The sequence below is a fragment of the Puma concolor genome, chromosome C2 (genome assembly GCF_028749965.1).
Source record: "Puma concolor isolate L17-30 chromosome C2, mPumCon1.1.hap2, whole genome shotgun sequence".
NCBI classification, from domain to species: Eukaryota; Metazoa; Chordata; class Mammalia; order Carnivora; family Felidae; genus Puma; species Puma concolor.
Window position 1 is genome coordinate 23,495,063 of NC_141675.1, and position 26,326 is coordinate 23,521,388.

The window sequence follows — 26,326 nt, forward strand, 5'->3', positions numbered from 1 at the left end:
CGGCCCCGCGCGCTCGCTAGCTCGCTCCTCGCCTCGCTCTCCCCTTTAAACGCCCACTTCGGATGGGGAAAGAAGACAACTTGAAGTCAAGTTGCAATTAACTTCCGCGGCAGCCGCAGCTCCGGCGGCGGCGGCGGCACCAGAGGCAGAAGCCGCCGCCTCGGAAGTCCGACGCCGGCGCGCCCGCCCGGGGAGCTGTTCCTGGTCGCGGGCCCGCACTCGACAGCCACCGCCGCCCCCAGCGCCCATGCCTGAGTGAGTTCTGCTCCTTTGCCTCTCTTTCCCCCCCCCCGCATTCTTGCTCTTTCATGTCTGTCTCCCTTTTTTCGGAATCGATCCAAACTTCTCCGTAGCACCCACCCACGGCGCCCCTTCCTGGGGCGGCGCGGCGCGGCGCGGCTCCCCTCTTGTGGACCTCCGGAGGCAGGGGTCCCCGGAGCCCCTTCCCTCGTGAGCAGTCGGACCCCGGAGGGGTGGGCGGGTAGAGCGTGGGAGAGCACCCGGGATGGGGGACTTGGAGATGCCATTCATTCTCTCTCAGGGTGTGGGCACACTAACACACCTGCCCAACAAATCCTGGCTGAACAAACTCCTTCAGGTCATCAGTGTGACCCCTCTTGGAAGAGAAAAGGGGAGCCGCAAAGACCGAAGGAAGCAAACGGGAAAAGGGAAAGCAAACCTCTCTCTGTGCGCCCTGAAGCGGGGCTGGCATAAAGGTGCCCGGCGGAGTAGACTGGGGGAGTAGAAACGTTCCCCGCCGGGTCGCACGTAAGCTCAGCATCCTTCCCCGGTCCATCTCCTCCTTCCTCCGCCCCCCGCCCGCGCGACCGGGTGGGAGCGGCGGCGGAGAGGGGCCTAGGAAGTTAGTGGCAACTTCTCCATCCCGGGAACACTCGAGCGCCGGGGCGCTGAAGTTGGAGCCGGGATTTTGAAAGCCGCGACTCTCCGCATCGCGAGCCCTCGCTGGCGGTCGTGAGGTCGGTGCTGAAGGGACTCCTGGAGTGAATGTAGGTTTGGAGGAGGGCTGGAGGCGGGAAGCGGTGCTGCCCTCTTAGCAGAACCGAGACATCACAGGTGCGGCCTCGAGATCCGCACCTTGTCTCCCTCCGTCGGTCCCGACCCGAGCGTGGCGGCCTTTTCCGAGCGCTTCACTGCGGGGCGGCGGAGCGTGGGTCTGGGCAACCAAGATCAGAGGGACAAAGCAGGCAGGTGTCAGGTTCGGGGAGTGACACGCGCATACGGGGGAAATGCACTGAGCAGGACTCTTGGGATGACCCCAGAAGACGGAAAGGGGCTTAGGGCTCTTGCTGGAGGTCTTGGCCCGGACCTCCACTGGGGCGTTGCAAATTTCACTTACTAGTGTCAACCACAGGATCGCCTCTCAAAGTGCCCTGCTTGGCAACTTTGACCTCTGCGCCCTTCCTCGGCGAACTTTCTCCGCGGCATTACAGATTTCCAGGCAAATATTGTAAGACTTGGACTCTACATGGGTTGTAAAAGAGACAGGGAAAGCAGAAAGACGTCCTATTCTCAAGAGAGAACCTTTCTACCCGGACTGGCTGGGGTTCCCTGCTTGCATCCTTGGAGGCCAGGGGACCTGACTTTTCTAACAGGACAGAGGAGGTGTAAGAAATTAGTGAAAGGCGACTGGTAGGTGTCAGGTTTTGTCCCAAGCAGTCCCTGAAATCTCCAGTGTCTGTGCTACCGACGAGTAAGTCATGCCGTTGAAACTTTATTGAAATTTACACCCTATCTAAAGTGGATTTTTCTGAGACGTCAGGAATGTAAGATTGATTCTATAGTAAAACGTAGCTGCAAAAGCCAACAACAACAACAACCAAAACCGTACTTTAAGACTGGAGAAAGCCAAGGTTGAGGTGTTAGCTCTAAAACCCTTTAATCTGCTGTGTGGGACTAATGCTATGATTTAGCAGCAGTCCTTTATTTCTATTGCATATTATTTTAGTAGAACAGTAGTACATTCATATACTGGCTGCTCCAGTCTGCTGGCAAACATTAGCATTCAAGCTTACATTTTTGACAAATGTGCAGACAGGAATAGCATGAATAGGCATCTTAAATATTAACAACCTAAGCATCTGTTGTGAAACAAATTTAATATATTTACTCTGTTTTTCTCACATTGTTAGAAAAGGTTATAATAAGTGCATAATTTCAACTTTAGTTAGCAGAAGTAACTGGCTGCATCTTTCACTACCTCTCCAAGTGTTTAACACAGTCACCAGACATAAATACTTTAATTAACTTGGCTAGGCACATTATTAAATATACTTTAGACCATGTGTACACTATGTAAAATGTAACAGTTGCAATTTATATGTATCCTATTTGTGCACGTTTTAAGTGACTATGCATTTTATAAATATACCAAGCATGTTTATTCTTCATCTCCATTTGACACTTATTACTTCATATTTTTTCTAATGGAAACAATATTTTAAATGTAGGGTTGTTCAGTCACATGTAATGCATAATACGTAAACAGTAGCTATAAAATACAAAGCATTGTTAAATTTAAGTATGGCTACATGTAACAAGATTATACAAGAGAAACAAAAATCACTGCTCAATTTTGTATTCCTTTCTGAATAATGAATACAAATGATGGATGAAAAAAGAACAGATAGGGATTTCCCTCCTAGAGCACTAGTGCCTTAAAATGTGTGTGGGGTAGGAGGTGGGGGGATCAAGGGGGAGAAGGGGGAAAAAAAGAGATAGAGAGAGAAGACCTAAAGAACTTCCACAAAAGTCTGAATAGTTATTTCCAGAATCAATGCATTCCTCATTTTCCCACAAGCTGAAATATGTAATAAATAATAGTTCTTTGTATGTAAAAGTATTCAAAAGGAATGCCTTTTGTTTAGTTGTGGTAGTAAATTAATATATTCTTCAGTTGATAATCTACAAAAGTCGCTCTTTTGTCTCTCAGCATCTTAAACAAGAACAACAACAAAATGAGTATTGGTTTATTTTTGCAGAGCAGTCCGTTGCCAGCTATGTGAACCTGTGATTGAATCAGCTATGGTATGCTGAGTGATGGTTAAGAAAGACTACATTAAATTAGCAAAGACTGAAGTATCTGAAGGAGACTTTCAATTATTTTTCTCATGTGACAGGTTGTGGATTGTAAATTAGGCCTAAAAGGTCAGGTGACAGGCACCTGTTCCTCATAATTATAAAAATCTTTTGGTTACAAACACTATTAAGCTAAACACAACATGGATATACAGCAGGGACTCTATAAAGCACTCTAGTGGCTTTTTTTCTGCTCTGTAAATTTCCAAGAGGGCCATACGTAGATGTGCCCCTTACACAAACAAATCATTTCTTCCAAAACGTGTTGTCTTGGATGACTCTTATATGAGTACTTGGGATTGATGAAGTATATAAAATAAATGCATACGACTGAATCAGTCTTCAGACTATGTCAAGACATGTTGTAGTTGAGTGCAAAAACATTATTTTTTAGCCCCTCTTTTTCCTTTACAATCCACTGTTTAATTATCAGAATTTGTCCATATTTTAAATAGAAACCTCCCCGAATTGCCTTCTGTCCTTTTTTAGATGAGTTCCCATTTTAAATAATGCCACGAAATATTTTACTCAACACTTGTGTATAAGGAGAGAATTAGTTGCCATAGACCGTCCTAGCTTTGTGGTATAATGAAAATGGGAAGAAATCCACATTTTACATGAATGCTGTTAGGAAGGGTATCATCATTTGATCTTCAAACTTGCCACGTCTCTCAGGAGAGCTCAGTGATATTTCTATTAGAATTAAGGAGTGTGATTTGATTTTTATGAGTGGTTACTCTGAGATATTTCAGAGAGCAGAATAAGCATACATATTGAACAGACCCAAGTAGCACAAGGTTGTGAAATATTAAAGGTGCTAGTTGTTTTTAATTAGCAAACGAGTAAGATCTTTGAGTAAATTGAGCATCGCAGATTATTAAGTTCTATATTTAAATATGTTCTTTGTCTTAGCTTTGTATAGTTTATGCTTATTATTTTAAGTATTCATTCTTAGCATTTGTGATCAGATTACAGAATGGTCATTACTCTTGCTTTTCAAATTGATTTGGTTTTCAAACTCCAGAACTCTGGGGTGATTTTAACAAATTGGTTTACATTTTGACAGAACAGAGTTAAGTTAATTAATAGATCAGGCACGAAAAATCATCCACGGTAGGGTGTATTTTCTGGTAAAATGAAAGTTATGTTTCAGCATCATGAGCATCAGGCTTCAGTAATCTGTTCCTCGTGTGGAATGAACACTTCCTACTTCGAGCTAGCAGGCACCTACTGTTTATTTACGCTGCATTAAACTGACAGCTCAGCAATCAGAGGAAAAATATTACTTACCTTCCTGAAGTAAATACCAGTTTATAGGTTAGCGCACGTATTTATATTCCTGTCACCACTAAATAACGGCTCTGTCTCCATTTTAATATCTACCTGTACTATAATCCAGGGCTTCAGGCTCTTCCTGGTTGGGGGTAGGGGTCGAGAGGAGTTTTTCTTAATCATTTACCAGTGGCAAAACTTTAAAGCAGAGTAATATCTTCTTATTTCTGTCGTGTGGGAACCGGTTGAAAGGCACTCTATGCACTTTTGCTTTACATACCTCAAATGTAACATCAAAACCCCAAAAGACTCTGCATGCCACTTAAAATAGTCATCTTAGGGCAACCTCAGGACCAACGCATCCAAACGCATTGAAGTGTGTGTTTGTGACACTAACTTTCTGCAAAGTTCCAACGAGATTACTTAAACTATCTGATTACTTAGAGAATAACTTTGATCAAGTGTGGTACCTCCCAAGTCTTAGATGAAATGGTTCAGTTGTTAATGGAGATCTGCCAACGTGAGGACAAAGTGGGGCTCACTGATTGATCGACTGACTGATACTGTTGGCTTTCCTCTGAAAATAGGCTTGCCCCCTTTGTCTTCTTGCTAATCTGCCACATTTAAGAGAGATTTCAACTTGGTTCTGATACTAAATGCACTTGTTGTCTTCTTTTTAAGTTAAAAGCCCCTTCTCTTTCAAGACTCCTGGAAATACTGCTCAATATACTGTGAAAGCTGAATTCCCAAACTTATGATTAACTTGTGAAAATGCTTATTTTCACTTGTGTTCTATAAGTAGCTCTTACACCATCATCTACACACGGTTGTCAATCTCTAATCATATATTCCATTGACATCAGAGCAGAATGTGGTCTTAATACAGCATATAAATCAAATCTGTTACACAAGGTTCTTCTTCTTCACTATACCAAAGAAAAAGTGTCTACTATGGTAATTTATATCTCATTCCTAAGTGCTATTCTCAATGGTTAAGTCTATTTAAACTTGATGTCTTCATAGAGTGTGATCAACACATTAACACACATTATTTAGTACTTTTGAACTTACGCCAACAGTACCTTTTGCTGTTTATTTTTTTAAAGTCTTTTTTAAGATCAGATATTTCATTTCAGAGTAAATAGATACAGATTGTGTGTATATATATTCAGGGTGAGATTTAGTAGCAGAGCATTTCTCCAGCATACTGGCCTATTTTTATTCTTTTAAGTTACTCTGCCTCACTGCCACAGTTGTTGCTGTCTGAAGGTTCATAATAGAAATTCTAATCACCTCTTTCAGTGGACTTTCAAGGATGTAATTCAGTTTATGTGATGATCTAGTTTAGTTATGAGAGATGAAAATTAGTTAACTGGTACCCTAGCATTTATGTCCCTAGATTCTGCTGAAATTTATTCAGTCCAGTTATTTGACATTTGGTAGTGAAGTATCTTGTAATCAAAAATTAAGAGTTGGTTCAGTTTCCAGTGGAGGAAAGATCTTGCTGGATAAAACGTTTAACTGTGCAATATTTTATTACACTCATCACTCATTTTAGAGCCCGCTCATTGTTGCACAAATTTTTGAGGACCTTGGGGTGCAGGCTCCCCAAATGAAGCTGAAAACACTCACAGAAGGAGATGTCAGGCTGCACCTGGTCGTGCCTTTACTAGAATGTCTGTGGACCTGCATCGGCCCCCCTCCTCTGCACCCCTTCCTCCCCCTAGGTGTGCAGGAAGTGGAGGGCGTTGTGCTGGGTGAAGTGGGTGGACTCTACCCAGAGCTATGACCTGATTTGTGACGCACCCTCAGAACTGCAGTCATGGTCCAGCTGCTTCACAGGCAACTGGTAACACCTCATTTGGGGATGCTTCTGCCCTGCTAGCAGTGCCAGAGAGAACTTCGTCATTGTCACCTCATCAAAGACTACTTTTTGCGAGCTCTCCCATAGGGCTAGATTTGGAGAGCAGCCTCTGATATTTGGAGGGTAAGTGCCAAAAAAGTTCCTATCAGTTCCATATGGAGAATCAGGGCTACAGCCACAGGGGGAGACGGGGGCAGGTAGTGTTCGGGGGAGATCTCTGTGTTGGGATGTTGCTTTTTCTCAGCTAGAGATGATTTGGGACCAGATACCAACAAAAATTCTTCAATGGGCATTCTTCTTTGGGTGGTGAAATATGGTAGGAGGCTCCCAGGAGACATTAGTATAGACCTTCTTTCCTTGAGATATTTAAAGAAAAGGTAGTAATCTGTGTGAGAGGGAATTCTTTACATGCTATTTTCCAGGAAGCCAGGCATACAGTGGAGTTGATTGCTGGAGGTTCCTTTCTAGTCTTACTCAATGGTTTCTGATATGCCGTTAAGAGCATATAAATGACAATTTGGCCTTTTAATGTTTGTAACGATAAGGACTTTAAGGTAAAAGCGGTTTTATGGTATAAATATTTTATTGTGATAATTATTGTAAATAAAATAGAATCTAGTATATGCAGATATCTTTTGAAATGGAGATAGTCTTGAATAGAGCGTATCCATAATTAGCTGTTTGATGTTGAATGCAATTGAGTTTTCCTGTTCCAGTGAACCAGACGATGGAAATCACTGGGGATTAACAACAGGACTATGGGATTCTTGAAATAGCAAACCTTGCCCCATTCACTGATAAACACATTTTATCAGTGAATGAAGAACTAAATTAAAACGCTTACAGTGTTCAATTTTAGCAGAATATATAGAATTGAGAAAATAAACCAGGTGTTTTCCCACTGTCTTTCCACCAACTGAGATGATGCCTGGATGTCCTGCTTCATGTTAGACAGATTTCTCCAGACTGTGAAAGGAAAGAACAACGTTTTAATAGCTGTTATCTAAGAAAAATCTTAAAGGTGGGCTCTCTTTGGCGTGGTTTAAGAGGACTCAAAAACAATTTAGAACGTTATCTTAAAAGTTAAAAAAAATGACAGTCTTACTTTGTATGGAGTCATTGTATGTTAATAATACTGTATGCTTATTAGTGTTATTAGAGCAGTAGACAGTTAATTACAGCCTTTTCTGAGACATGTTAACTGTATATTAACAGTCACGTTAAAAAAGAATGATGTACACTCTTGCATGCAAGTTGCTGCTTGCTAGACTCCTTTAACAATATTCCTTTAGAACGTATGGAGTCAGATTTTTCATCCAGAATCATCAAATTGTTTTCCACCACACTTAATTTTAAAACTTTTCACAGGATATAAAATTTTCTTCTTTTTTTTTTTTTTCTTTTTTTTTTGTCTTTCCTCCTTTCTTTGAAATTGTTACTGACTTGGTCACTTTTGCCAGTGGCATTAGAATTTGTTGTCCTTCTGCAGCTTTATATTTCCCACATTGTATTTTGAGACGCCTACATTTTCTTGTACTCTGGTGACTTTGGCCAACCAAAGCCATTAAAAGCTTCTGGAGTTGATTTAGCACCTCTTCATACTTCCTTTTGTAGAATGATTTTAGTCACTGTTTCTTTAGCCAAGTTATGTTTGCTTACGATTCTCTATAACCTGATATTTAAGATACATTGGAGCAATTGATCACAGAGATACGTCTAAGCCTATTTCATGTTGCAGACGTCAGCCCTGGGTTTTCCTTTGGCTTCTGGCATGGCACAACAAAGGTGACCGCACTAGAATTTAAAGCTGGACTTAGCTTTACTTAGACGATGCTACCAAGTTGGTTAACTGTTTGAATTCCCTGGTTAATTTGGGTATGCAGACCTTGTAACCTTGTAATATGTAACATTTCAAAGTACACTAATATTCTCACTTTATGGATTTTTAGGTGCTGCTGTTATTTATTTCTACAAGGCATTAAAAGACCACAAAAAAGAAATTCAGTGTAAGATACATGTCTGTGTTCTATAAAACAGGAGAAACTTCATAGCATCCTTTGTCTTTTGTAGTGAGCGCTCATTAAAGATTTGCTAAACTAATAATCAAATGGTGAATTTGGCTTGGGCCGATAATGATTTAATGGGAAAAGAGACTTTTTTCCTCTAATTTTCTGTTTTTGCTGGGGTTATCTGAACACTTAATCTCCACATGTCCCAGTTTTCTGGATAATTGAATGTGTTTCTTCTTTAACTATGTGCTGTCATTGTTTGACAATAGCAGCCGGGTCTATTTTACCCTCATCCTCTGACCTTCAGGATTAGGTGACAAATCCCAGTGTAGGTCCATGGTCCTTTGGTGTTTGGTGTAGTAACGAACTGTACTGAAGTCAACACAGACCTGGGTGCAGGCAGGTCACCTGTGTAATGGTCTTTGTGATATAGTGTAACCAAAAATACTACAGACTGCTGGCCCACGACTGATTGACCTGTACCTGTTCTTTACTAAAACGATTTTTTTTTTCCTGGATCCCATTGAGTAAATATCTGTCATAATTATTGCATGAAAAGAAAATTTTCACTGTAGCTATATATACTGTTTAAAAATATTTTAAGATTTAGGGTACTTATTTTAACAAAGATTTCACTCCATTCCTTAGAATTCATGCTAGAGTTGCACTAGGATTGCGTTAGCCGCATCTAAAACGTTCTGAAAAGTTCTTTGAGAGTTATCTAAAAAAAGACTCCTGCTTTTTAAATTTATTTTCTTTTTGAAACGTGTATGGAGCTGTTTGCAAGCCAGTCCTCTTTAGTTCCACAAAAGGAAGTATTCCTCAAGCGGTGCACTGCTGTGTGACCTATTACATTATCATGCACATTCTGTCTCTTTAAAAACAGTCTCCTCTATTTGCCCTATTAATTGTTGATATGTTGCCATCCACGAGACAAAAATTAGAGCTGTAATTAAATAATCATGTGATGCTCCTTAGTGCCAGTGAGAGCAAACTCATTTTTCCAGGCCCTGATGGTCACTGATTATTGTATTACTACTGGCTTGCTTTATTTTTTTTAATGATTCTCTATCTGTAGATTACCTAACTACTGTCCTTCTTTTCAAAATCAAAGAAAGTAGAGAACATTCAGCCAGTTAATTGGCTAGAGGTCCTCAGGGAAGTGAGGTAGACATACCTTACTTTTTTGCTTTTGGTCACCTGGTAGGTTCTTTGGGGAGGCTACATCAGTGGTGTGGTTGCCTGCCATTTAATTTACACTGGTGTTTTGGCTGGGATGGAGGCATATGGGGAATGCCAGGAGAATTACAAAAGGAGCCGGGTATTAAAATTCAGAAATGATTAAAATTGAAATAAAAGGATGCTGCTTCTTTGCCAGTACTCTGGCAGTCATAATGACACATAGAGATTAGTTTCCACCTTCATCTTTTCCTTCTTTCTCATTTCCTCTTGTTTATTGTTGACACATTTTCCTTCTGTCTGTCTCCCGTCTCTGTATCTTTTTGCACCATTATGCATTCCTACTTCTCCCTCTTTCCTTAAGCATGGAGAAGCCTACTTAACCTTATTATAACAATAACAGAATAGGCTATTAATATTTAATATGCACATGATTAAAATTTCTCTCCCTTAAACATAGGTCAGCTGTATTATTATTAACCGGCATGTAATTTTTCATTTAAAATATTCTTATTCTGCCCTTGCTGTTTCTAAAATGTAGTCTACTTTAGTAGTGATTTAATACCTAATGTTTAGAAAACTGTGGTCGGCTAGTGAGAAAAGAACTTACCAGTCATGGATAATCAATTATGCATGAATTCAAATGTAACAGATGGAATCTGGTGAGTTAAAGTTTCTCTTTGCCTTAGTGGGTTTTTTTTCTTATTTGTTTGTTTGACACCTGTCTCTTACATAGAGATAAACATCTAATGTAGGGTGTGATAAATTTCCTTATATCTTTATGTTCTCTTTAAAGTGAACTTGGTTTTTTTTTTTTTTTTTTTTTTTAGTTACATTTGAGGGCAGAGAATTTTTTATGTGGTCTAAAAGATGATCAGATTCTTTTCTATCACTTTATAGATGCAGAACCCGATTCTGCTTGACTGAGGAAGGGTCGCTCAGCGGGCTAGTAAAGGAAAAAGTGAGACCCAAATCTCGGTTCCTTACCTTTTCTCTGCTATTCTTCCCGCTATGTCATTTTTCCTCTTTTGTAGGAGTTACACTATCTCTGGGTTTTAAACATTTTCTGATGAAAAGTGTGGTAGTTGTGTTAAATTACATAGTGTCCTATGGTGAACAAATGTTATCTGTGAACATGTATGATGTTACGATCTATGTATATCAGATACGTGTATTCATACTTGGATGTTGGCCAAACAATTGGATTTCCCAAATCTACTGAGAATGTCCCAAGATTTGGTTTATATCCTAAACTGTGGCATGTGCCGGCCGCGAAGATGCCTTTTCATTTGCTTGCAGTATTGTAAATGCTTAGTGACAAAACCCCTTTGTGCAAAGTGAACTCAGAAGTTATTTTTGAGAGCCTTGTTACTTCCATGGAGAGATAAGTTTAATCTTCATTAAATATAATTTGAATATGTGTTTTTTTTCCAGTGGTAGAAATAACAGAATAGTGGGTATTGTCCATTTTTAAAGCAGTGCAGTCTCAAAACAGTTACAAGCTGGTCCCCATCAAAATTTTTCATAAGTATGCTGTTTGTTTGTCTCCCAAGGGTGTGTGTGTGTGTGTGTGTGTGTGTGTGTGTGTGTGTGTATGTATATAAAACACAAATGAAAATAGTCTTTACAGGATAAATAAAAATAAATGATTAAAAAATAGCCTCCAGGCTCACTAGTTCTGTGTTTAAAGTTATGCTGTAGCATTATTTATCAACTTTTTGCTTCGTATCAGCTGGAAATTTGCATGTATATTTATAGTCCATTTAGTTATCTAATGAATTAAATTCCACAATCAACACACGAGTTAAGCAAGAGGCAACTACAAAATAGGTAACTGGATGTGCCCTCGCAATAGCTGTACTGTGCAACTATTTTTAAGTATTTTATTTATGATTTTATACATAATAAACATGTCATTTTAATTTGGCTTCACTGTGTATTCATATTTCCCTAGTCATGCATCCATCAGAAAAATACCTATGTGTAGGTATGAACTTCAGTAAGACCTAAGTTTTACATGAATTTCTAATACATTAAAAATCCCATCATTAATATAAAAATCCCTAATATAAAATCAGAACAGATGATAGGAAACAGAATATAGGACAGTATTTTAGAGAAAAAGATGATATTATGCATTATTGCATGCAGAGGTCAATACTTTAATCCTAATTAGTATCACTAAAAAGTGACTGATAGAATTAAATTTGAAAGCCTTCTGGGCTCTTTATAACCAAAGGTTCTTTTCTTTTATTGAAAAAGAAATAGAATCTAAAGTCTTTATACAGAGACAGTTTACAAATTATTACATTGACTGCATTTATACTGTTGCCATACATGTGTGACTGTGCATGCAAGTGTTCAACACTCTTAAGTGCTCTTTAATTGGGAGCAGCTACTATTTCATGAGTATAGTTCATTTTTATTCATTTGAAAACATCCAAAAAGAGTTTTTGGACTTACAGTACTCTTACTTGTTTGGTTTTGTCTATGTTTCTTTCTCTGCTGTTGCTAACGTGCCATCGTATAGAATAAAATCTGAAAAGAGAACCATTTTCTTGCATCAGAGGACCATCAAATTACCTACTTCGGGTGGGATCTTGGTCTCTAATTACCAATCCATGTTAATTATCCTTGGGTCAGGTATTCATCATATGAATTAATTATCGAGCATAGACTGGACTGTGGCTGTTGGCGGGTAAGGACAAAGCAGTGGAAGGTTGGCGGTGAGGGGAGGTCTGTTCGATAGGTTGTAGCTCATTGGTTTTCTGCTTGGCATGATACTTTGATGATAATACATATCTGCCAATTTCAGGAATATATGTTTTCCTTTAGTTTTTTGTTTTTATTTTGTTGGAGTAAAAGATATATAACACAAATATTCCATCTTGACAGTCGTTAAGTGTACAATTCAGTGGCATTAATTACATCCACACTGCTGTGCAACCATCACCACAGTCTGCTTCCAAATCTTCTCCCTCATCCCAAATATAATGCACTTTAGTTTTTCTATTAAACTTCGCCTTTGCTGCTGCAACAAATTTCAAGCGTTATAGCGGTATTTAGTCATTGTCCAGGTGTGATGCAGTTGTTCCTGGTTTTCTTTCCTGATGGACAGCCCCTCTCCAGTGCCCTGTGGCAGTGGGAATGGCAGGACAGTATCAGATGTTGCCTTTGGCTGATACTCCCAGAAACAATCTGGACAACGATTCAGGTCCATTGTAACCTCAAACCGTTCCTCCCTCCAATTAAACCAGGAAACTCGAGCAATAACATTCACATCACTAAGAAGATTTGGTTGATATGTCTTGGCTGAAGGTTGGTTGGGAACGGTTGCTGTTTGACTTCACTGGGATTAAAATCCCTTGAACTTCCCGAGGGTACTGCAGGGGCTGTGACGCCCCGCCACTAACTAGCTCCTTGGCAGGGACAACGCGAATCCTTCGGTTCTGCTTAAGTGCAGGACTTAGTCTGGAAGCAAGCAGAACAGTTTTCAGCTGTTCAAGGGGAAACCCACTCCAGGTTGAAGTTTTCAGGGAGAAAAATTCATGCTCATCTATGTTGAAAAGGACTTAGAGGAAACTGGGATGGTTCTGGCTCCAGTAAATAATAGACTGGTTTTCGAGTTTAACTTCCACGTGTAATTTTGTGGTTAGTCACTTATGTCCATAATGATAAATCATATACCTGCACAGGATTTCTGGCACCTCAGTAAATCTCAGGCAAGTGCCCAAATGCTAATTCATCCTGGTTCCTCAATCACCATGACTATTTCACCCACATCAGTGGTCTAACAGCTTGCGCCCACCTTTTTTTGTTTGAAACAAGTAGCTTGCCTGCACATACATTCCCTAAATTGGGGGGCAAGTGCTGGCTCCTAGAACAGCCTTGACTTTTCCAAGTGACCTGAGGATTGGGTTGAAAACTTCACTTTGAAGATGTCCTAGCAGGTTTATTTGACTTCCTATCTCCAAAACATTACCTTATCCAGCGAATGCCAAAGCTGGCTATCCACGGGAATCACCTTGAGGAGCTCTAAACAACCAAATGCCTGGCTCCCACTCTCAGCCATTCTGATTTTTTTTTTGCAGTGGGGTGCAGCCTGGCCATCTGGATTGTTGAAGGAGCTCCTTAGGTCATGTTAATGTGCAGCAAATTTGGGAAGCCACTGAGCTAACTTCTGATACTGGCACCTGGCTTTACCTCCTGAGTTTGCAAGAATCTTCCTAAGATTCTTCTGAGTACTGTCTCATAAGAACAGTTCTTGGATTCCTTTTCCTGTGATGACACTGTGAGAGACTCCAGGAATACAGACCCAAGTAGACCCTCAGAATGCTTAACGACTTGCAGTTCGGAGGAGCAGACAGGTAGAAACAGAATGTTGCACTGAAGGACAGGTAGTGTGCCGGAACATCAAAGGAAAAAACTAACAGCTGGAAAGAGGCTTCAGACAGAAGCGATGCCATCAAGCTGGCAGAAGGGAGGTCCCCAGGTGAGAAGGGGGAGGAAGGGCACTCCAGAAGCAATGGGAGAATGAGGTAACCTGAAACTGTAAGTACTTTGGTGGTGATATCAACACTGGAGGACTCAACAGCAATGACAAGAATCCCTCTCCCTACTCAATTTTGGATGTGAGTCTAGATAGAGATACCAATCTTGATGGAATTATTACCGTGGAGCCTTGTCAAGGTTATGATCCATACCGGCATCTATGAAAGGAAAGGTAGCTTTAAAAAATTTTTGTTCGATCAGTTCTTGTTAAGAAAGGTAGTATTTCTGGGTAAAAGGCCCAGATATCCTGTCAAGCTCTAGAAGCCATCTACAATGGCTGTTCATTTCCCTTATCCAGCACTCCCCAAACTGGCTTAAGCATTGCCTTTTCTTTGCTCAGTCTTAATAATGACCCTTGTCTATTAAGACCATATCCCAAGCTACCAGTGGGTATTTACATCTGCCCCAAGGTAATCAGGAAATAACTTTTGATCACTATCAGTCTGGCTATAACCGAAACCTCACTTATTAGGGAAAAAACAAAAACAAAAACCTTAAGCCCCATGTTTAGAGTTCATTATCATTTCTCTTTTATCTCTCCTGAAACATAGTCAAGCCTTTTGCTATTGTTTCCTGCAGTACACCATTATTTGTTTGGTATCTGGAAGCCCTCCCAGTTTGAGTAGGTATCTACTTTAAAGCTTCCAAAAGAGCCATTTCTAATGGCAACTATGCTTATTTAATTCTGGGGTGGGAATGAGGGTGGGAAATGACTCTGTGGTTTTTAACTTCACCTGTGAGCTATTTAAATGTTCATGGAAAGCAGCATTTGGGGTAAATGCATATTATTCCAAATGTACTACAGGACCCTTTCAGATACAGACATGCCTAGAAAGTTGTCTTAAATTTGTGTGCAGCGGCACACAAGCCTCATTTCCATGCAACTTTATAGATCTATGGGCTAATTCTAAAATGGAAAATGATTTCAATTTGGACCTCATTAGAATGTCTGAAAGCCATTCAGCACCTCTAAGACTCTTCCTGGCTAGGTCCTGGATTTACTTCACTGTCTTTTATAGAAGTTCTCTAGATAAGTGCTGTCCAAGAGAACTTTCTGCAGGGGTGGAAGTCTTCTGTAAACTACATTGCCCAGCACAATGGCCACTAGCCACGTGAGGCTATTGAACATTTGAATCGTGACTGAGGATCTCAATTGTAAATTTTATTTAATTTCAGTGAATTCAAATATAAATGTTGTAGCCACTTTCTCCACAGTTCCCTCCTCCTCACTTCTGCGAACTCTAAAAGGAACTGTCATTGCATTTAGCAGGGGAGGCTGGTGGCAGGTGACACTGAGCTTTTTGCTGTCAATTATTTATTCATAATGTAAATACTCCAAGGACAGTGTATGAATTCCTGGTAATATGGCAATGGGCAAGACCGTCTCTGCTCTCATAAGGCTTACAGTCTGGTATGCAAAACATTCATTAAGTGAATAATTGTTAATTGATTAAGACTGCAATGACTTTCAGAAAGGAGCAATGCAAGAAGCTTTGAGGAATGGAGGCCATACCTTCTTGTGAGACTAGTGAGAAAGCTCAGTCGGAGTTCCATTTATTCACCAAGCAAGAAGAGCGTGACCTCCCCTTCCCCAAGTTCAAGGCTGGACCCCAGGCTCAGAGTAGGGCAGCTAACATGTGTCATACCATGACCTCCAAAGATGTGAGGTCTGTTTGATTGAGCTGCATGCATCCGCATACTGCAAACTTCTGAACTTGACCAAGTAGATTCTCTCCTAAATTGTGCAGTTGTGATGATGTCAGTCACAGATAAGATGTGAGAAGAAGGGTGCAAATGTTTACAGGATATTGCATTTCCTCTCCAATATATGTTTTGACAAAGTTGTGTGAGTTCCAGCCCCAGCTTTTTCCTCTCTGCTCTTACAAATTTGTATTTGGTCCATTCAAGAAACGATGTGGAAATCAGTCCTGACATTTCAGACAGACAAAATGAGACACATGACAGCAAAACATATGGCTCCAATAGACATCCTTATATGGCCAACACAGACCATATTCCCAGAAATTCATATATGGAAAACACCACCTGCAGCTAAAGCCAAAAAACAAAGAGTTGACACGATAAAAAGAGCAATATGCTACGTAAATTGTGCTGCTCGAAGAGTGTAGAGAGATAGCCAACTGTGTTTGAATTTAAAAAGATGAAAAAACAAAACAAAACATGTCCTTAGAAAGTGCTATGGTGGGTAAGCACTGCTTTGCTAACAGTCACTGGTGGAGTTGCCATATCTTAAAAGCGTTCAGATTCTAAATGCTTTCTCTGTTTATTACAAATGTATGTGCTATTCAGAACTCTGAATGTGTTTTAATGCTTTCGGATATCTGCCTGCATATTTATCTTAATATGGTGCCATCTGAAATATGCACTAGTCCTTTCATTATTAAGTTTTTTTAAAAAAAAATCTTGTCTTTTACAATATTGTATCTTTGCTACCTTTGTGTAGCCAGTTTGAATGCCTTCTCATGTGATAAAAAAAAAGATGCAATGTGTTTTAACCATATATCCACGTGTTAAATAATAGTTCATGTATTTGACTTGTGATCTTTCATGTTCCTGAGGTTTTATATTTTGAGAGCTTAATTTATAAAGTTTACTTTAACTTTTTTTTTTTTGCAATACTTGCATCTTTATTGACAAATATTAGATGCCTGTATGGAATAAATTGATGTTTTTCCCCCCCTCCACCATAATTGTTTATCCTCACCTACGCCTAGGAAGGTGGTATTTTCCTAATTATATTTTTTTCTTCTTTATTTCAACCTGGGTTTACACTGGCCAACGCTCAGTGGTTATAATGAGTATTCTAAAGAGGGAGAGAATATATAGTAAGTAAGCTCATTAACGTACTATATACCATTGGAGGGTATAAGCTTTTGTGTGTCATTTTACTTATGTCATTTCTTATACAGTTCTGAAATAAAGAATGTACTTGAGGGAAAATGACTATATACATATGTCATTAATATATACATAATGATACTATATCGGTATTCTTTGTAATGAAGTCATTGTTAGATGTCACTATCCTCATTTATTTTATCATTTTCCAAGGCCCTGTCTATCCTTATTACACACTTAGGTTGTGTTTAAGAATTAGCTTGTAATTCCTAGTTAAAAGGTGCCATTCAGATTTAAAGACCGCTATTTTAATTCCCACATTACATTAGTATTGGCCAAATCATTAGGAGACTAAGGCAATCAGGATCTTTTTGTCTTATTTATTTGTGTAAACGATAGGATAAACATATTTACAGTATTTTATTCCATTGTGTCCTAATGTTTTCAGTAACCCTTTTTTAGTCTTTTCTCTGCTCAAATTTTGTATTCCAACAACTTTCATTCCCTTTTTTCTTTTTTTTTTTCTAAAAATATTTAACTTGAGGTGAAGTTGCATGGATAAATTTTGTTTTGTAGTCCATTATAATTTTTCTATTTTTTAAAATTTTGCTCCCCTGGAAGTTTGCACAGCGTGATACTAGAATGCACTGTTCCTGCTGAAATCCAAGCAGGTTTCAGGGAAACATGTCAGGCATCACCAGTTTGAAGCAACTATTAAAATCTACATCTTGGAAATTCCTAATTTAACCTACCATTGCAAAAATCATTGTCATAGAGATAATTGATGATAACCGGTTATCTGTGTTTTTCTTTTTAATACCTTTCTGAAATAAGCTTAAGCTCTTCCACCCACAATACCAACTCAGACACCAGTGCTACATTTTTGCCACGTTTGTATTTTTCCTTATTGATTGTATTTCTTATACTTCAATTACAAAATCCTCCTCCATATTTCCCCACCTTTCAGCTTTTAAAAATGTGACATCATGTGGGCTTTTTTGGTAAAGATTGCCTTATATTTATTTTCTTGCTTTCAGTGTTGTGTTTTGTGTTTTATTATTACACGTTCTTCCTTTTGCTCAAGGCTTGGGTTTATATGTGCCAAGATTCACGGTTGCCTTCCTCGATTTTGACTAACCTTTCCGGTTTGTGGGTGAAACTTGGGTGCCATTAGAGTGATATATTTTCATTGTGTTTCTCCTAAACTTGTTCTCCCCAGGAGGCCATTATTTCCTATACTTTATCTTCTGCTTTACCTTCTGCTTTTCTTAGATTTCTAATGTAAACAGTGTCTCTAAGAGTGTATTGGTAGCTTTAAAGAGCTTAATTTGCATATTTCCCTCTTATCTCAGTACTTGTGCTAACTTGTTGCTTTTTTTATGTGTAACAAAATGTTTATCTGACCGATTTTTCTCTTTTCCCTACTAGTGTACTCTGAAAAATAATTCTTACAACATTTTTGGTTTTGTTTAATGATTAACTGCCTTCAGGGTTCTAAGATGTTAGTATTGAAACCCAAGCGATAAACGCTGCATCTTTGTTTTGAATGAGATGGTAATGTTCTTCATTTTTATAGGAACTATATTTAATAGATTATCTAAATAAGAGGATCATACTTCTGTGCTAATGACCATTAATCTAACCGGGTAATTTACCCTAGATTACACAAGTATTTATTGCTACGACAGATGTATTTACCCATCCAAACTTTTCTTTTACTCGTCGTGAATTAATTTAAGAACGGTGGCATCTTCTCCTTTGTGATAACAAGTCAGATCTCTTTCAAGTGACCCAAATTGTGGCTCAGCCTCTATGGGCCACGTATTTCTTCCTCCAACGTGTTTTATGGCTCAGAAGTGAGGGGAGTTTTGAACCTACCCCTGACTAGATACAGAACGCTCTTGCTCATCTTTTTTTTTTTTTTTTTTTTAATGTTGGCTCTCAATAGTTTGGGATTCATCCTCCTTTGAGGATAAATATTCGCGAGAGCTTTCTTTTCAAGGCTCCCGGCCTTTATTCCTGTGCAAACGTTTCTGCACCCTCCGCGCTTCTCCGCAGAGATCTACCTCCAATTGTCTGTCCCCTTCAGCCACTTCTGAAGTCCCCCTACCTCTGTACTCCGTGCCCGTCACCTGTACGCCCGAGCCCCTCTCCCGCGGGGCCTTTGCGCCCTCCCCGCCTCGCCTGTCCCCCGGGTGCCCGCCCGCGACGCTCCCGACCTACTCCCTTCTGAGGCTTTTGCGCGCGTGGGTGGTTGGTTAGTTTCCCCCGTCGCCCTCCCCCCCCCACCCCCCGCCCTGGCCCTCGCCCCCTCCTCCCCCGCACTTTCTCCCCCCCCACCCCCCGCCGCCCCCCGCCAGTCGTGCCCCTCCTCCCGCCCCGCTCACTCTCGCACACCTGCCCCTGCCGCCCGCGCGCCGCGCGCTCCCCTCCCCGCCGAGGCGGCCGCTGCCAGGGAAGCCCCCTCTCCCCTCCCCTCCGCGCCCTCCCCGGCGCGCCTGGCGGCGGCCGGCGCTAGCCCTCGCGCGGCGCCCTGTTATTCTGGGTATTGTGTGTAATAAATGTCGGGCCGCCTCACTCTAATCAAGCTCATTACAAATTCTTGCGCGCCCTGGGCCGGAAATCGTGCGCTCCCCCACCCCCCCACCCCTTCCCTCACTCATTCACTAGTTACTTGTCTTTCTGCTTTTTAACTCGCCGCCCCCGCCCCCTCCCCCAATCCCGGCCCTCCAGCCCGGGTTTTAATCCCCATCCCTTTTCCGCCTTCTCCTTGCACCCTGCCCCCCCCCCCGCCGCCTTCCTCCTCCGCTCCGCACCCCCTTCCTCCTCCTCTCCCTCCCCCCTCCGCCGCCGCCGCCGCCACTTTCTCGCTCGCTCCCGCTCCCCGGACGCGGCGGATGAGCCGGCCCCGCTGGGGAAGGGCTCGGGGCGGCGGCGGGCGGCCGGGAGGAGGCTGCGTGCTCGGGGCTGGGGCTGCGAGCGGGGTGATTTTGTATTAAAATGAGGAGGAGGAAGAAGCGGCAGCCACAGCGGCGGCGGCGGCAGCAGCGGCAGCAGCAGCGGCGGCAGGAGCAGCGGCGTAGAGGGCTGCAGCCCGGGCGGACGCGCGGAGCCGAGCTGGGCACGGCGGCGGCGGCGACAGCGGCCGGGATGAGTCAACTAATAATTTAATGGGGGCAGAGACGGCAGCGCGGGGGAGAGCGAGCGAGCGAGAGCGAGCGAGCGAGAGAGAGAGCAGCAGCCCCGTCCGGGGACTCGCGCTCACACGCACGCACACACACACACACACAAACACACACACACACACACCTCTCCCTGTGCCACCCAGCAACAACCGGCCTCGTCACAACAACAGCAACAGCCGCCCTCTAGCCCGGCCCGGGGACCGAGCCTGAAGCCGGGGCGACTCCAAGGGACGCTTCCCACCCCTCCTCTTGCATTTCGGGAAACTCCTCATCAGTTTTGTTGGGGTTTCTGGGCTTCTTTTCCCCCCTAAGTCCCAGTGCCATTGTGGTGCTCGTTGTTTACCTCGGACTCGGGCTGAGTGAGAGCTCGGCGACTTTTTGGGGGGAGGGGGCGGGGAGTTCGTCGCTGCCGAGGCGGTGGAAGTGGCTGGGGGGGTGCCTTCAGATTCCCTCCCCCTCCCCCCAGACCCTCTTTCTCTCCCTCTCTCTCTCTCTCTCTCTCTCTCTCTCTCTCTCTCTCTCTCTACTCACTCGGCTCCCCAGGCGCTCGCAGCCCCGCGTCAATGGGCTGGGAGAGGGTCCTCGGGGCTGCTATCAGCGAGGGCCGAGTCAAAAGTGGCATTTCAGTGCCTTTCCGGGGCTCTTTCCGCGACCTTCTGCCCCCCACCCTCGCTGTTCCCCGGTAGATGCCCTCCTTGGGGGTGCGAGGCTGTGGGAAGAAAGTTTAAGGTTTGTTAATAACCAGTCGAAATTGTTGGGGAGGGGGTGGGGGCCGTTGGAAGGGAGGCGAGGTGGCCTTCCCCTCCCCGCGTTCTCCGGGGTTATTGGAAAATAATACTGCAAGTGACAGCCAGAAGTAGACTTTCTGTCCTCACACCCAAGAACCAGAGCGAGCGGGAGGGAGGGAGGGAGGGGAGCGAGGGGACCTTTTTTTTTTTTTTTCCTTTTTGGAGACCTTGTCCGCAGTGGGTTTTTTTTTTTTTTTTTTTCTTTCCTTTTTAAGAGAATCCTCAGTCACCACCTCGCCTCCCCAGCACCACCACAGTGCACGGCTCATAACGGGTTTTGCTTTGTTTTTACGATTTTCCCCCCAACGAATCACTTGTCAGATCAATTTTATCTTCTCCCTCCTCCCTACTTCCCACTCTCCCCTCCTCCCCCATCCAAAACCCCGTTCTCCGAGGTTAGACATTTTACAAACCATATATGTTGTTTTTCGAATTGTGATTTTTTTTTTTTTAACCCCCCTCTCCCATGGCTACTCTTCTAGACGTTTATTTCTGCCCTTCCCCCGCTTAGGGGGGCGGGGGTAGGGGAAGAGAAAATAATACAATTTCAGGGGAAGTCGCCTTCAGGTCTGCTGCTTTTTTTTTTTTTAATTAAAAAAAAAAAAGGACATAGAAAACATCAGTCTTGAACTTCTCTTCAAGAACCCGGGCTGCAAAGGAAATCTCCTTTGTTTTTGTTATTTATATGCTGTCAAGTTTTGAAGTGGTGAGTTTCAGGTCGGTTTTGCTAATTTCACTCAGTAAAACTGCAGTGTTTCTGTTTCTAGATAGTACTTTGCTTCTTTGTCTCTTTAAAAGGTCACAGTGAAAGCTTGGCCTGGATCGTGCCGGCCATATGGAATGGATAAGGGCACAATCTCTTAAAATGTGATTATGGGGTTCTGTGGGGGCAAGTGAGGTGATCCAGCAAGGAACTGGTTGAAAAAGATCCCACGTTGCAAAAAATAGGTTCTGGAAACCAGAATTTTGTGCTTTTCTTTTTTTCGGTTTAATTTTTCGGTTTAATTCAGTAATGATCACATATAGACTTGTTTTAGAGAGAGGGAAACGGGATTTCGAGAAAGTAACCTGCATTCTGTGTGCCAACCAGACTTTACACTAAAATGCGTTTTAAAATGTGTAACTCAAAAGAAAACTCTTAAGCCTGGCATCTGTTGAGACCTTAGTTAGTTCCCGTGCTGTCAGTCCAGCAGGCCCCTGAAGGCCGCTCTTTGCAAGACCAAACTGAGGTTTGGTGAACTTTAGCCTTGGGCATAGAGTTTAAATGAGTAAATTGGGTGTTTTATGTGCATGTAATTTTGCTTTATAATGTAAAGCTTTTTACAAGATGACTGAGTGTTTAATAGACTCTTATAGGTGGGTATTGGAAGGATAATTTTGCATGACCTGTATGATGTTTTGATTGTCAATACATTAACTAAATTATAATCTATCACTTTCATTTGCTGTACAGCTTATAATGCTGTTAAGCCTCATGACTACTTAATATGTTTTGTAGCATTAACTTTGATGCTGTTGTCTACTTCCCCCCACCCCCACCTTTTTTTCTCAAATTGCCCCACGGGTTAAGTATTTTCTTTTCAAATCATATGTTTTAAAATTCATCATCTGCTCTAGGGTAAGGCAACCAATTTCAGAAAAAGCAGCTCTGTATTATAATCCACACGAAACATTATAAACAGTGTTTTGAATAAGTTAATAATCATCGCTCTCTAATTTTGGCTTTAGACGGTAGTAGTCTAATATAATGGAGAAGAGTAATCTTGATAAAAAGTGGTTAAAAGAGGCACATTTATTGTTAATGAACCTCATAACCAAAAACAGATGGGACCTCGATCAAGGGTAAACCTTTAGTTCTCAGCGTGCCACCCTAGAGTACAAGGATAAATAGCCATTATTTCTCAAACTTTATAGTTCCTCAATTGGTATTCTTAAGGTTACTTTTACTTTTAAACCTGCAGATTACCATTGTTACTTCCCCCCTCCCACCCCAATTCACCTCTTTTCTTGATTATAATGAACAAAGTAATCTATGGTTAAACAGGCAAAAAATGTTTACAGAAAGGCCATGCTGATACAAGCTGGCTTTCAACAAACACAGATCTCAATAGCTTCTTTGGTGCAATAATTTTTTTTTTTTTTAAAGTACAAGATATGTTGAATTACCAGACAGCTGGAAGAAAGTGGTAATTATTACAGTCTCTTTGGCTTTCCTAAATATGATCCCCAACCCCTTAGTATTCGTGTGCTCCACACCTCAAGTCCCATGAAAGTTTATAAAATAATTCTACTAAATCTGTTCTTATCAGTTCCAGTTAAAAGTGTATTTTAGAAGGGAGTTTGAGGTCATACTAATTGCTTTATTAGAAACTATGAAAATTGATGTCCAATGTACAATATAACTGAAAACAATGATCTGTTACACTTTTCCTAAAGTCAATTAAGATGTTGACTTCACTGCATACTAAATGGTAGTGACTGTGTTTTACCAAAATCATCAAGATTTTTTTTTAAAGTGAGTTTAGCACTTCAATCTAATGTGTATACACAAAGTATTTTCAAGTTTTTTTCTGGTGAGCTTGTTAGCAGCATTCTATTACTGAGGGACGCCTAAATATTGACACTAAAACACATAAGTTGTAATGCTTCAGTACCTGAAATATTTGAAGAAAGCCTCCACCTTCCATTTTCTTAAGGGTGAAGGGATCCAATCACATGTTTGAGCCAAGACTTGCCTACGTCTTTAACAGCTCATGTAAGTCCTGAAAATGGAAAACTTGAAAACTTTTTCTGTGAATCAACCTGTAAAGCCAATGAAGAGTTTAAAAAGCAGATATTTAGTACCTTCTTTTTAAGGTGGCATATATATATTTATTTTTCCTCATAAAAATTAAACTATGTAAAAATATAAACATACACATCAGGTCTAATTAATATTTTGGACTGTGACAATCTTCCCATTCTTGATTAAAGTGTTGCTATTGTGTTCTGTAATGAGTTTCTAATTTTTAAAAATTGAGAGTACATAAATATGTTATTTTCTTTTTAACTACACTGGTGGTAATTCTTGTTCTACAAGTAAGCCCATTTCCTCCAACTTAGTTTTGTTGGTAGGTGACAAATTGTGTTTTTATTCTAATGTGTGTTGCTACAGTCTCCACAAATTATTTTGTTAACTTGAATGGAAATGTAATACTGTGATCTAGAAATAGAATTAACATCTGCATTATATTATGTACCTAGTTAAGCAATTTTACAAGTATGTTATATTTGTGGAGAGAAATAGGGACAAAACATTTACTTGGTGTATCGTATAGAGAGAGAGAGAGAGAGAGAGAGGAAGAGAGAGGAAGAGCTAGGGAGAGACCCCCACCCAATTATAACATGTCTTCTTTTTAAATTCTGGCAGGTGATCTTTAGAGGGTAACTGAGTATGGATCATTTGAACGAGGCAACTCAGGGGAAAGAACATTCAGAAATGTCTAACAATGTGAGTGATCCGAAGGGTCCACCAGCCAAGATTGCCCGCCTGGAGCAGAACGGGAGCCCGCTAGGAAGAGGAAGGCTTGGGAGCACAGGTGCAAAAATGCAGGGAGTGCCTTTAAAACACTCGGGCCATCTGATGAAAACCAACCTTAGGAAAGGTAAATACTTGGGAGCCCAATCCTGGAGAGCTGCAAGCCCTTGTGTCTACTCAAGGCCACTTTGTGTGGGGGTGGGAGAGGCAGAACGTGTCTCTGTATGTCCTTTTCCTTGATTCTCTTTCTGATGTGAAATGAGTTGCATTCCAGGCTGCAGCGTCCGTCATGTTTGGAAAGTATAGGCTCTGTGCTTGAGTGCAGTACCTGAGTCTCCTATGTAGACTGCAGTCTTTGACTGTTTGGGATGATAAGGACTGAGTTACATATAATGGCCTTCCTGACACAAGGCTTCCGTGGATAAGGTGTTGTGGTAGTAGAGAATATGTAGGTGGCTGTTGCTTAAACTAACCCTGATTGAGAATAAGACACTTAGATTGAGTACTGCTCTAGCTTTTTCAGAGGGTTGCTAGCTGTCAGTCGTTTTCAGAGACAATGGGAACCTTACGTGATTCGATGGAAAAGTTTTGCGATACCCTTTTTTGTGGTTTGCTTTCTTAAGAGCAGATTTATTATTTAGCAGTGAAAAACCTGATGATTCTAGGTCTTTATTTCTGCTGCAGTTGAGTATTTTTGATGAAGGAAGGGCAGACTTAGGCAAGTTTATCGGGAGAAGCGTGTAACTGTGTGACTCCTTTCTACCAATTTTGTATTAAATTGATGAAGTTTAACAACTTTGTGTTCAGCACCGCTACTTGTGTAGATCAGTGCCTCTATGGGTAGAACGTGTGTGCCTCATAATGGTCTTTATTTCGTCTCTGAACAACTGTGCATAGGAGTCAGATTCTCCTTACATTTGCTAATAAGCCAAGGATAAAAATGCCATCTTTTAGCAACCAAGAATATTAAGTAGGTAAAGTTAGAAGGCAGAGGAATTTCATTGTGTTTGATGCATAACATTTATCATACAATCATTTATTTTTTTCTTGGTTTGGCGAAAACAAAGAATATATTGATCCTGAAATGAACAGACACAGCAGTCCGTATTGTTAGATCTTTATCTATTAAAAATGGAAAAACAGCACTTCAGCAAATTCTTTGGCCTCTACTCATGATTACCCTATTTATTGATTGTTTGCCAAGAATGTATGCATCTTAAGAAAGCCAGGGTAAGAGCATTAAAAATATAATTTATTACGGCTTTTCAAACTGAGTGCATTAATATTGTACTGTGAAGCACTGGGGCTCTATAAAAAAGACTTTCTGACGCCTGCAAACATATAAGTTCCATAAATTCCTAAATAGGAGATTTCAGCTGTCTCTGGTATTATGTGATATTTGCACAGCAAACTTTAATGCCAGGACAGTTTTAGACAAGGATTCTACAGACTTCACTGCTCCTTATGGCAGACGTGCTGTTTACACAGGCTCATAAACCTTCAGCAAAAGCTTCTAAGACTGCCTCCAGGTTTAAATCATGTGGTATTTTTAGCATTCAGCAGTGACCAGTGCACTCCCCTTTTAATGCTGGAAGGTTACGAAGTTGCTGTAGTTGGAAGTCTCGCCAAACACTAGCACTAATAATCAGACAGTTCAGAGAAGGCTCCTGTTCAGCGTTACTCCCAGTATCAGTAAGGCGACGGTGACAAGTTGGCTGGGAGGTTTAGCAGCTAGATTTGTAATTAAGTGATTCTGTTGCCCCTTATCAGTAGTCACCTTAATTATCTATAGGGTATCTCGAAATAAAATCCAGAGTAAATCCAGTATGTTTCAACAGTTTGCAAAAGCGACAGTTGCTTTCATAGGTCTAAGGAGCATAGAGTATAGAACACGTCTGTATCATTCTATAAGAGGAAAAATCAATGCGTGTGTTTTTGTTGCACTAACCCAACTCTTTGAAGCCATCAGAACAGGGGGAGGAGAAACCAAAGTACAGTAATTTCAC

At 41.2% G+C, this 26,326-nt stretch overlaps 1 protein-coding gene across 9 annotated transcripts in view; it reads left to right on the top strand.

Moving 5' to 3' along the window:
• The first annotated feature begins 47 nt into the window (after positions 1-47).
• Positions 48-26,326, top strand: part of SATB1 (SATB homeobox 1) — a 100,512-nt gene continuing 74,233 nt past the window's right edge. For 2 of the 9 annotated variants that reach the window (XM_086674218.1, XM_086674219.1), the window contains exons 1-2: positions 20,962-21,509; positions 24,213-24,447. In XM_086674218.1, the coding sequence (XP_086530344.1) occupies positions 24,237-24,447 (211 nt within the window). In that variant the 5' untranslated portion in view covers positions 20,962-21,509; positions 24,213-24,236. Of the gene's footprint in view, positions 256-541; positions 769-825; positions 978-5,279; positions 6,356-20,520; positions 20,745-20,960; positions 21,521-24,212; positions 24,448-26,326 lie in introns of those variants that run through there. The other 7 variants (XM_086674213.1, XM_086674210.1, XM_086674211.1 and 4 more) reach the window with 7 other exon arrangements.